This window comes from Zea mays, chromosome 8 (genome assembly GCF_902167145.1).
Source record: "Zea mays cultivar B73 chromosome 8, Zm-B73-REFERENCE-NAM-5.0, whole genome shotgun sequence".
In the NCBI taxonomy this organism is placed as follows: Eukaryota; Viridiplantae; Streptophyta; class Magnoliopsida; order Poales; family Poaceae; genus Zea; species Zea mays.
This window is the reverse complement of record NC_050103.1, coordinates 180,067,458-180,080,593: the sequence shown is the minus strand read 5'-3', so window position 1 is coordinate 180,080,593 and position 13,136 is coordinate 180,067,458. Positions and strand designations below refer to the sequence as shown.

At 46.8% G+C, this 13,136-nt stretch overlaps 1 protein-coding gene across 7 annotated transcripts; it reads right to left on the bottom strand.

Moving 5' to 3' along the window:
- Positions 1–236: 236 nt before the first annotated feature.
- On the bottom strand, positions 237–7,269 carry LOC100191514 (cupin, RmlC-type). 7 transcript variants are annotated; one of them, XM_008656020.3, is made up of 8 exons: positions 6,983–7,242; positions 6,864–6,902; positions 6,720–6,807; positions 5,539–5,785; positions 4,562–4,725; positions 4,278–4,428; positions 952–1,152; positions 237–862 (listed from the first exon to the last, which is right to left on the bottom strand). In XM_008656020.3, exons 4-8 carry the CDS (start codon positions 5,636–5,638, stop codon positions 738–740), a joined length of 741 nt encoding a protein of 246 aa, XP_008654242.1. In that variant the 5' UTR covers positions 5,639–5,785; positions 6,720–6,807; positions 6,864–6,902; positions 6,983–7,242; the 3' UTR covers positions 237–737.
- Positions 7,270–13,136: the final 5,867 nt, after the last annotated feature.

The following is a 13,136-nucleotide window of genomic DNA, read 5'->3' as shown; positions in this document are numbered from 1 at the left end:
TTTTAGAATAATTCTTATGTTTTTTTAGATAAGTATTAAAATATTTGTTAGACAACCACTAGTCAACCATAGCTATTTTAAGCAATTTTTAGCCTCAACCAGTAACTATCAACAAGCCATGTGTATTAAAAAGGTTCAAAGAACCATTTTTCAACAGGAGAAACATTCCATAACGTTCCAACAAGAATCTAGGTCCCCACCAAACACACAAATTTGACTTAGTTTATGAAAAAACATTGATGTTTAAGATTTTATTAAAAATGATAGGTATATCGTGAAAATATATTTCATGATAAATCTAACGATATTATTACAGTTCCTCCCCCGTAATTTACAGTCTTGCCCAAAAATAGTAATGGTGCTATTACACAGACAAAATGGTAGCCCCAACCAAACTCTTTCTGAAATCACCAAATGGAAAAGGTTGTCCATTGATGTCCCTAGTACATCAATACATCATGACAATATGCTAGACTATGCTCAAAAGTAGGTGCTCCACGGTCTTGGTCTGATAAGAGCTCCATAACTAGGTCAGAGATACTACAGCAGTGGGACACAATTAAAAAAGCAACCAAACAAAAAAACATCCATTCTTGTCCTGTAAAACTGCTGTTGAATTATCACAGGTCACTTTGACATGTACAAAGTAAACCGTAGGCTGCACATGACCTGAGGATGCTTGCAATATCGTCTTTCAGCTGATTTGCAGTTTGGTGGATTCTGTGCCCCAAAGCAAATTATCTCCTAATTACAGGGCCTTTATACATACCTCTCGCAACAACAAAGCCTTCTGGGGGCTGATGGTCCTCCAACTCCTCCAACCAAACTACTTGTGTGCTATCTATCTCAGCAGGCAAAACAACTGGTAGGCAGAAATTTTAGCCAAAGTTAGAAAGTTCAGCAGAAACATAACTGTAAGTTTAAACCTTAAGTTTCAAGATCTCCACATACCAGATGGTTGATTCATTTGAGACTTGCGGAAGTATGAACAGTGCCGCCCATCCTCAGCGGAGTATGGCGGAGAAAGGACGTCGAAGAGAGCACAAGGTGTGATGGCTCTGAATGTGTGGATGTTACCACCTGCATTAGGGTATAGAATAGTTGTCTCTGGAGCCGTCATTTCACAATCTTTAACAAGCTTGGCTGGCCTTGCTGCAAATTCCAACGGGTAAGCCATTACATCATTGGACAAGTAGTGCAGAATAATATATTATAAAGACCATTTGCATGGTTAGTCAAAAGAAACAAAAATAGGATATTTGTGATAAATAACTATATCTATAGACCATCGAGCGCTAATTACACAATTGACAGAAAATACAGCTTTTCCATACAACAGAAGAAAATAAAACATGTCTACTATGTGGAATGTAACTCTACTTGTTTAGCTCCAAACTCAGCGTTAAATCAGCTCATACAATTGATCAGGCTAACCAAGTGACAAACTCTAAGATGCCAGTATCGAGTATCGACTAACAATAAAGTGAGTAAAAGACGGCGGCAGTAGAGTGAAAATGAATAGTCAGAGTCACTATTCTAGACTTCGATGAAATGCAGAGTTTTTTTTTTGGCAAATCAGAACATTCTTAGTTATTGCACATTGGCAGTGCAAATGAGCAGTCCACCATACTAGGTTTTGACTAATGATACAGTTTTTTTTTAGCAAATCAGAGTATTTTTAGTGATTGCAGATCGCATGGAACCAAGGCCAATATTGAAAACGCATGAGAATTCAGCTAAATATGTTTGGGAATTTGGTGTTTCTACCCCAGCTGTACAGGCTAAGAGCATCTCCAATAGTTCCAAGTCCTTAAGGGCTAGTTTGGGAACTCCATTTTCCCAAGGGATTTCTATTTTCCCAAGGGTAAATGAACTAATTTCCCTTGGGAAAATAGAGTTCCCAAACTGACCCTAAATATCATGTTTAGAAAGTCCCTAAACAAATATTGGGAGTAACAAAACCTTTACTCTCCAATGGTACCCTATTTTTATCTTGCTAAACCTTATTAAATAATGCCATATCACCTTTTTAAATAAGTGAGGTCACCTTTTTAAATAAGTGAGCACATAACAAATTATTCCGATTGTAGATATACACTTAAAAATCATGATGCAACAAAGCGACTTGCGATAGTACACAGGGGATTCAAGCAAAAAAAAATCTGCAACTACAAATCATTCTAGCTTGGGTTGGGGCGGCGAGAGATTGAGGTTAAGTGTGTCATTCTTTTTTTTCTTTTCTATTTTATGATGATAAAAAGGGCGTGCAACTCATTTTGGTGATGAAATTGGCGTATAGATGGATTTAGGGACTCCCTCATTTGTTGCTACATTTAGGGAGGAAATAGGTTCAGATAGAAAATTTGTAAATTTAAAAACTTGATTTAAGGAACTGTCGCAGCAGCTTTTTTGTTAATATTCCTCTAAACCAAAATATAGGATGCATTTTTGGAAACTATTGGAGATGCTCTAATGGTGAGTTGGTTACTTTACACCTCTTTTTTAACTTTGTGATTTTACCCTTGTGTTTTCATCTTGTATCTGCAGTTTACCCCTACTTTGGGAAGTGGTTACTGGTCAGTGGCTGGGAGACAAAACAAATAAAAGAATAAGAAAAGAGATTGAAAAAACAAGAAAGTAACACAATTCCCCTTATCTTTCACCCCATGCCTCACCCGTTCAACCACAAGACCACACTGTTTTCTCCACTCCAGTACGGCCGTACCCCTAGCAGGGGGTGGTGGGCTGTTCGGGAGGGCATGGCAAGGGTAGGAGTGTGAGGCGGCGGTGGATCTCGTGGTTCGCGGGCGGCAGGGCAAGCGGTTACAGGGGCATGGCCCAGCGAATTCCTCAGGCAGGGGCAAGGCGTGATGTCATGCTCAGGCCAGTGGATCCAGGCACGGCGTGATCCTAGGCATGCGTCTGTGAGCAGGTCCTGCAGTTGGGCAAAGCCGCAAAGGTGCACGACAACCTAGACGATCTTTGCTGTGAAAAACTCAATTTGGATATTGGTGAGAGTAAATTGTATGGTGGTGAGCTCGATTTGGATGGTGGCATCCTACAGTGGTTCAGAGCTAATTTCTATTGGTCATTCTGATACGCTGATTGTGCTAGAGATGCTTCATTTTCTGAAAAGCAAACTACTCTAGTTCCTGCAAAGAAAGTTTCTTCCAGTCAATTAATCCTTCTGTGAAAATAAATTTTGCGCATGTTTAAAATAATAAGACAAATGCATAATTTGTGTATAATTTTGTTGCCACCGTCCCTACCAAATATGTCAAAAAAATTGATCTTGCAATAGGGGTAATATCACAAAGATCTCTCACAAAACAGGGGTAAAATCACTTTTCGTCCAAAAGTTAACACTGTTAACAAGATTTCACAGAACACGGGTAAGCTCTTCAGTTTGAAAACACAGGAGCACAGAGTTTAAAAAACAAGGGCAAAATCAGCATTTCTATTCAAAACGAGGACATGGACACCAAAGCCCCAATAAGTTAAGTAAAATGCAAAGCAAAACTTATGCACTGTAAATATGACATGCTGAAAAGACATGCTATAGCATGATATAACTTAGGCCTACAAATATGTAAGGTGGTGATGTGGGTCTGTAGGACGGTAGGACCTGAGTCCTCTTCGTCTCAATTTTGGATGCATAATTCTTCTTTACAACAACACCTAATTCCGTAGTTTGGTAAAGTTTCAATTAACCTAATTTCGTTTTTATGATTTAGGTAAGTACTCCCTCTGTCCCTAAAACAATCAATTTAGACCAGTGATACGTAAAAAAAATACTAACACTTATCGTACTAAATAGATATCATTAGATTTGTCATGAAACATATTTTCATAATATACTTATTTGAAGTCATAAACATTAATATTTCTAAATATGTGGTCAAACTTTAGGCACTTTAACCGAGAATAGACCTAGAATTTCATTCTTTTGCAACAGAGATAGTACTGGACATTGCATCTATAAAATTTATGCACTAAGAGCTATAAGTTTGTAACAATGTTCCATTTGACATATGTTTGAGACATGAGTCACATGACCTTGGATCACTATGTCATCCAATCAGCAAAAACGAATCAAAGAACACAATAGATGTGCAAGAAACATGAGATAGTGAAGTTCCATTTCTTCGGATTTAGGAACAAACAAATCACCTCGAAACTGCAAGTTTCATTTCCATTAAGTATATTCTCTGACAAACAAATAATACCATAATAAACAATGGCATGCAGAAGGAACCAATTCAAATGTCAGAACTCACGTTGCAATTGATCAATAGGATGATCAGGTACATCAACCCAGTCATAAGACTCAGCATGCAGTCTTCCATAAAGAAGCTTGCTAAGTACTGTCATTCCAGGATGATTATGAAGTGGAATAACTGAAGAAGGTGGCATACAAAATATACCCATCTGCAAAAGCATATATAAATTTAGTAAATCCTGAACGCAGTGAGCACCACAGACAACCCACTTTATCTGTCCTCCTGAAAACCGCACAAAATAAACAAAGAAATTAAATAATGAAATGAATAAGATATCTTACAGAGAAACTTTCACATTCATGAATGTGCAAATATTTGATTGGAGCAGTGAACTGGTTAGCCCCATTACGTCCTCGTCTCCCATTTGATGGACGCGTAGTACTACTCCAATTGCGTGCAATTTGTGCTTCATTATCTAGGCCAACATCTAGAGGTCTTATCTCATCTACAAAAAGGAACAGGGGTCATATTTTAAGTCTGCCAATGCTCTTATCTCACAGAACCAATCAGAACCCAATGTTAGAACTGAAATAATGTTTAGAGCAGCAGTGCCAGAACATAATTTTATAGCATACATGCAAGCCAAACATATTAATGAAATCAATAAACCAAGATGTTGCTTCCTTTTGGAGGGAATTGAGCTGTAGTGAATCCTACTGTTGCTGTCATATATCAAATAAACATATATGACTGAGCATACAGATTTATTTACAGGAGAAAAGATAAATAAACCCGTCAAAAGATTAACACCAGCACCACTCTTTTCTTGCAAAAACTCAGTTATCTGTGTGGAGAGAGATTCAAAACTATGAACCCAATTCCCCGTACCTAAAGCTGCAACACTCAGTTGAAGTTCCATTGTACTATCAGTCATTGTCAGTTATTTGCAGTGGGTTGGAACATCACCATGGCGTTCATAGTCTGACCCACTAACAAACAAATTAATTAAACCAATCCACCAATGCCAGTAACTGAAAGCTACTGATCTAGAACAGGCAAACAACACAGTTTATAAAGTAACATAGAAAAGACAGGATCATGAATTGTCTTGTTGCACCAAAAAGAAAACACCAAAAACAATATGACATCATAGTCACAAACAGGTTGACTTTCAATTTAACGAGATGTCATTCCAGAATAAACATTAGCGGAAATATAAAAACCGATTTAAAATCTGATTCCAAGCTCACAATGAAAAACACGACTAGGCAATGGTAAAAGATACCAAAATTCCAGAAGATAAACAAATTTGACTCACCTAACAGTGCACGGACTCTCTCAAGCACCTCTTCAGATATGGGACCTTCCGGAGAAAATGATACTTTGCATGCATTAGAGAGATTCTTTATTTTTGGCATCTTGCACTTCAATGTATTATTGAGATAATGTCAATTTTCAAGCTTCTTAAAGCTCCACTTTAATCCTCAACTGAAAAGCTGAAATGCAGGTCAATTGATCCACAGTCGTGTTGTTGAACACTTGTTGCCTATCTTTGCACCTGCCACCTACCGAAGCAACAAGAGTGCATTCCATGAGATTATCCCAGAACAGTCTCGTCAGAGCAAAGACAACAAAGAAAACAAAGAAAAACTGTATGGATGTCACTAATATTTAATAAATGAATGATTGATGTATAAATCTCATAAAGTGTAGTTTGAGAATAGTATAACAAATGCATACTTCATATCAACATGGATGAAGATTAGGTACGCTGTAAAACATAATAAACACTGTAGATTATAAATACATAAACTACCTCAATACATAAAACTACTGAAATCTCAAACAACAATACATGAGGAGAAACATAAGATCTCATGCAGAAATATATGAAATGTGATACTCCATGAGCATATGAATTATCAGTAGCTCCCCATCTAATTGCCATATAAGTCCAAGGCACAATCACTCATTTGAAATGTCCCACAAACATTCATCTCAAGCCCACAGGACACAACCACCACAACCACAGAGGCACAGACCATCAGCATTAATCACATCACTTCCATCTCCGATCAAAATACCATTATAAACATTAGTGTGGCATACATGGCTAGCATTTAATCAAAGTGTCAAACATCAGACATACCAGCAGGATCGCATTAGACCAAAGCGACCACATACCCAGAACCAGTGGCAGTGGTTTCCCAATGGTTACACAAATTCAGTGGCTCAGTGTAAAAAAAAACTACTACCACACATTCATTGCATTATTGATTATAATAACTGCTCAAGCTGGCCAAACTGTAGTACTGTGTTTTCACACCTAATAAGCATCAAATGATGTTATTTGAGTGAAGAATAAAAAATGCTGTCATAATTTCGAAGGGTTTGATCTCCTTATTCAGACAAATGACTTTAATTCCAAAACCCAATCCCTTGTCGAATAATCTCCAAATCTAAGGACACATCAAGGAGAGGAACAGGGGAGGCCAATACCTATAGCTGCCCCTGACACAGGCCTTCTCTTCTTGCACGCTGTCGTCCTCTCTTCGCCGGCGTGGCCGCTGGCGCGCCACTCCGTCTCCTAGATAGGGTTAGCGTCAGCGCATGCAAGGGGTTGGGGCGACGCACGCGCACTACCTTGTAGGGGTCGGGCACTTGGGGAAGTCGATTGAACTGCTGGAGTAAGGGCAGGGCACTTGGTAAGAACCCAAACCGAGGCAGGTCCCACCCACGCACCTTGAAGGCCAGAGCCTCACCTAGGCAGGACGAGACGAGACGAGGCCTGAATCTCTCGGGGAGGATCCGAGGAGCAGCGTCGGCGGATTAGGCGCCTAGAGCTCGGCGAGCACCACCGCAAGCGGCTAGGTGTCGTGGCCGCCGCGTCCAATCCGACGCCGGGAGGCATCAGCAGCGCCTCCTCGCCATGAGGGGCGCGTCGGGAGGAAGGTGCGGAGGCTTGGTTGGGGAGGCGCCGAGGAGCAGGTACCGGGTGAGAGACGCACGAGCTAGGATGCCCAGGACCTAAGACATCTCCAATAGTGCCAAAAATGCATCTATAGTGTCCCAAATTAAAATGGAACAATTGGATCTATACCATTAAAAAATCTAAACTTTAGATATATACCATAGACCCCACATGTCATTGACTCATGTGGACCCACATGTAGGTGAGATAGTAATGGTATGGATCCAAAATAGTGATCTTTTAATGGTATGGATCCAAATTTCCCAATTAAAATTCGTTTTATCAACTTACGGTACTTATTTCTATCCTATATTATATAAATTAGATTATGGTAAAGCGTATGAGTATAAAATATTATTTTAAACCACAAAATAAACTAAAATAAGCTCATATTAGATAGCTTATTTGCAAACCGATTACTTTAGCTTATTTGTAAACATAAAGTAATATTTTCCTCTCCTAACCTTTCAACATAATCTAACTTATATATGGGGTGTTTAGTTTTTAGTAACTAATTTTTAGTCCCTCTATTTTATTTTATTTTTAAATCTAAACTGCAAAATACGAAAACTTAAATAGAGATTTAGTTTCCGTATTTAGCAATGTAGAGACTAAAATAGAATAAATTGAATGATTAAAATTAGTTCCTAGAAACCAAACACCCTCATAATATAGGAGGGAAATAAACATGATTTTAATGCGTTTATACAACACTTGATCTATATATTTTGTATATATATATCTATATTTATTATCATCTATTTTAATATAGACAAAAAAACAAGAGGTAGAACGACTATTATTTTAGGACAGATGGAGTATTGATTTAGGGAATATTAGAAAAAGGTTTCCTCCACAATTCCTTAAATCGGGTTCATATACATTTATAAAATTTCTACCTAAACTTATTTTTTCTGGCTAGTTTGATAACTCTATTTTCCTACGGGATTCTCATTTTTCCAAGAGAAAATAAACTATTTTTTTGGAAAAATAGAAATACATTGGGAAAATGTGGTTGCCAATCTAGCCTTAAATGTAGCAACATGGTAGGGAGTCACAAAATTCGCCCATCCGCCAATTTCATCGTCATAACGAGTTGTTCATCACTTTTTCGTATTTATCATCGAGATAAAAAAGAAAAATAGACCTGAAATTAGGTGAATGTTTAGCAACCTAAAAGTAGTAGAGTAAAGTTTTTGTTATTTCCCATATAATTTTAGAGACTTTCTTAGCATGATATTTAGATTTTAGGTACTTTTTTATTGAAAAAATGGAGATACTCTAAAAAAAGTCATTTATCTGTTGGTTGCTGCTACGCGTCATTTTTTTAGCATCTCAATATTTCTGATCTATATATCTTCTTAGGACTCCTCTAAGAGATCATTTTCCTATATCTTACTATTGGGGACTATAATTAGGGGTACCCTCAAGGCTTCTAAATCTCAGCTGGTAACCCCCATCAGCACGAAGCTGCAAAGGCATGATGAGTGCGATTAAGTCAAGGATCAGTCCGTTCGAGGGACGCGATCACGCCTCGCCCGAGCCCAGCCTCGGGCAATGGCAACCGACCCCGGAGGATATACGTCTCGCCCGAGGACCCCCTCCAGCAACGGACACACCTTCGGCTCGCCCGAGGCCCAGTCTTCACCAAGAAGCAACCTTGGCCAAATCGTCACGTCAACCGACCAAATCGCAGGGGCATTTAATGCAAAGGTGGTCTGACACTTTTATCCTGACGCGCACCCTCCAGTTGACAGAGCTGAAGTGATCGTAGTCACTTCGCCGCTCCACTGACCAGTCTGACAAGAGGACAGCGCCGCCTGCGCCGCTCTGACTGTTGTGCCACTCGACAGAGTGAGGCTGACAACAGCCAAGTTCGGCCCTAGGCGCCATGGGAAACTCCGCTTCGCCCGACCCCAGGGCTCGGACTCGGGCTCAGCCCCGGAAGACGACGAACTCCGCTTCGCCCGACCCCAGGGCTCGGACTCGACCTCAGCCTCGGAAGACAGACTCGACCTCGACCTCGGAGGAGCCTCCACCTCGCCCAACCCAGGGCTCAGACCGACCACGTCACAGGAGGCGCCATCATTACCCTACCCCAAGCTGACTCAGGCTACGGGGAACAAGACCGGCGTCCCATCTGGCTCGCTCCGCTATACGAGTAATGATGGCGCCCTGCACGCTCTATATCGACAGCGGCTCTCAGCCCCCTTACGGAAGCAAGAGGACGTCAGCAAGGACTCGACAGCTGGAAGACGACGAACTCCGCTTCGCCCGACCCCAGGGCTCGGACTCGGGCTCAGCCCCGGAAGACGACGAACTCCGCTTCGCCCGACCCCAGGGCTCGGACTCGGGCTCGGCCCCGGAAGACGACGAACTTCGCTTCGCCCGACCCCAGGGCTCGGACTCAGCCCTGGCCTCAGCCGACGGTTTCCGCCTCGCCCGACCCAGGGGCTCGGACTCGACTTCAGCCTCGGAAGACAGACTCGACCTCGACCTCGGAGGAGCCTCCACCTCGCCCAACCCAGGGCTCAGACCGACCACGTCACAGGAGGCGCCATCATTACCCTACCCCAAGCTGACTCAGGCTACGGGGAACAAGACCGGCGTCCCATCTGGCTCGCTCCGCTATACGAGTAATGATGGCGCCCTGCACGCTCTATGTCGACGGCGGCTCTCAGCCCCCTTACGGAAGCAAGAGGACGTCAGCAAGGACTCGACAGCCCCGACAGCTGTCCTTCCACCAGGCTCCGGCGCTCCTCCGACGGCCACGACATCACACGAACCGGGTACCAAAACCTCTCCGGCTGCCACGATGGCATGTACTCAGGGCGCTAGCTCTCCTCCGCTAGACACGTTAGCACACTGCTACACCCCCGTTGTACACCTGAATCCTTTCCTTACGCCTATAAAAGGAAGATCCAGGGCCCTCTTACGAGGGTTGGCCGCGCGGGGAAGGACGGGACGGTGCTCGCGTGAGGCCGCTCGCTCCCTCCCACGTGGACGCTTGTAACCCCCTACTGCAAGCGCACCCGACCTGGGCGCGGGACAAACACGAAGGCCGCGGGATTTCACCTCTCACGCCCGTCTCCCTCCGGCTCCTTCCTCCCTTCGCGCTCTGTCTCGCGCCGACCCATCTGGGCTGGGGCACGCGGCGATAATTTACTCGTCGGTCCAGGGACCCCCCGGGTTCGAAACGCCGACAGTTGGCGCGCCAGGTAGGGGCCTGCTGCGTGTTGACGAACAGCTTCCCGTCAAGCTCCAGATGGGCAGTCTCCAGCAACCTTTCCAGCCCGGGACGGTGCTCCGTTTCGGGAGTCTTGAGTTCATGTCCCTCGACGGCAGCTATGACATGATACTCCTTCCCCCGCCGCGCGACAGCGACAATGGCGGTCGACAGCCCGCCCGCCGGCGGCGGAATCGACGATGTCTTCCCCACGTGGCGGAAGAACAACATTCGAGCTCACCCCGTCCCCTCCCCCGCCGACGGAGGAGGAGGCGGGGCAACCAAGGCCAAGCAGGAGGCGGCACCTCATCGGCTGTCGAGCGAGTCGACGGCGTCGGCGCCCCAACGGGGGACACGTCGGGCATCGAGCTCGCGTCTGAGACGAAGACGAGCGCCGCCTCCCCGCAACACGCCAACCCCGAGCGAACGGACGACGCCAGCACGCTCGCGAAGGACTTGCTAGGCGTCACCCTCGTACCTGAGACGACGGTGCAGTCAGTCCCTGACGTGACTTCGTCACCGCCCATCGACCAAGAGGTACCAACCGATTTCCATCTCACGCCTTTTGGATTCAGCCTCGACCCGCCAAGCGACTTCGCTTTGGTGGACGCTCTAGTAGAGGCGAGTCCAAACCCTCTGGGGTATCGTATGAGGTCACCCTGGGACCGGCTGACGGCTGTCTCGACTTACGGGCCCTCGGGGCCCGAGGAAGATGATGAGCCCGACTTCTGTTGGGATTTCTCCGGACTTGGTAACCCCGATGCCATGCGGGACTTTATGACCGCGTGCGACTACTGCCTTTCCGATTGTTCCGACGATAGCTGCAGCCTCGGCGACGAGGACTGCGGCCCAAGTTGTGAATGTTTTCACATCGATCTAGGGGGTCCCGACGAAGGCAACCACCTTGGTATGCCGGAGAACGGTGATCTCCCTAGGCCTGTGCCTCGCGTTGACATCCTTCGGGAGCTAGCTGTGGTCCCCGTCCCGGCGGGGGGTCATGACCCACAGCTCGAGCAAATCCGCGGGGTGCAGGCCAGACTCGACGAGGGAGCAGGAACACTTGAGCTGATCCGCCGGGACATCGGGCAGGAGTGGGCGGGCCAACCTCCGGCCGGAGAAGTGCGTCATCTCCCCCAGGGCTTCCAGCACCGCATCGCCGATGATGTCAGGGTAAGGCCGCCACCGACTTCCAGTGGAGTCGGCCAGAACCTGGCTGCAGCGGCAATGCTTCTCCGCGCGATGCCGGAGCCATCAACCACCGAGGGGCGGCGAATTCAGGGAGAGCTCAAGAATCTCCTGGAGGATGCCACGGTCCGACGGGCCGAAAGCTCCGCTTCCTGAAGGCAGGGGTACCCCTCGGAACATCGCGCCACGACTTCCCGATTCATGCGGGAAGCCTCGGTCCACACCGGGCGCACGCGCAACACAGCGCCTGCGGCCCCGGGTCGCCTCGGCAACGAGCACCATCACCGAAACCGTCGGTCCCACCTCGACGAGAGGGTGCGCCGAGGCTACCACCCCAGGCGTGGGGACGCTACGACAGCGGGGAAGATCGGAGTCCCTCACCCGAACCACCCGGTCTGCAGGCTTTCAGCCGCGCCATACGACGGGCGCCGTTCCCGACCCGGTTCCAAACCCCGACTACTATCACAAAGTACTCGGGGGAGACGAGACCGGAACTATGGCTCGCGGACTACCGGCTGGCCTGCCAACTGGGTGGAACGGACGATGACAACCTCATCATCCGCAACCTCCCCCTGTTCCTCTCCGACACCGCTCGCGCCTGGCTGGAACACCTGCCTTCGGGGCAGATCTCCAACTGGGATGACCTGGTCCAAGCCTTTGCCGGCAATTTCCAGGGCACGTACGTGCGCCCTGGAAACTCCTGGGACCTTCGAAACTACCACCAGCAGCCGGGAGAGTCTCTCCGGGACTACATCCGGCGATTCTCGAAGCAGCGCACCGAGCTGCCCAACATCACCGATTCGGATGTCATCGGCGTGTTCCTCGCCGGCACCACCTGTCGCGACCTGGTGAGCAAGCTGGGTCGAAAGACCCCCACCAGGGCGAGCGAGCTGATGGACATCGCCACCAAGTTCGCCTCTGACCAGGAGGCGGTTGAGGCTATCTTCCGGAAGGACAAGCAGCCCCAGGGCCGCCCACCGGAAGATGCCCCCGAGGCGTCAACTCAGCGTGGCGCCAAGAAGAAAGGCAAGAAGAAGACGCAAGCGAAACGCGACGCCGCCGACGCGGACCTTGTCGCCGCCGCCGAGTACAAGAACCCTCGGAAACCTCCCGGAGGTGCCAACCTCTTCGACAAGATGCTCAAGGAGTCGTGCCCCTATCATCAGGGGCCCGTTAAGCACACCCTTGAGGAGTGCGCCATGCTTCGGCGACACTTTCACAAGGCCGGGCCACCCGCGGAGGGTGGCAGGGCTCGCGACGACGATAAGAAGGAAGATCACCAGGCAGGAGAGTTCCCCGAGGTCCGCGACTGCTTCATGATCTATGGTGGGCAAGTGGCGAACGCCTCGGCTCGGCACCACAAGCAAGAGCATCGGGAGGTCTGTTCGGTAAAGGTGGTGGCGCCAGTCTACCTAGACTGGTCCGACAAGCCCATCACCTTCGACCAAGCCGACCACCCCGACCGCGTGCCGAGCCTAGGTAAATACCCGCTCGTTGTCGACCCCGTCATCGGCGACGTCAAGCTCACCAAGGT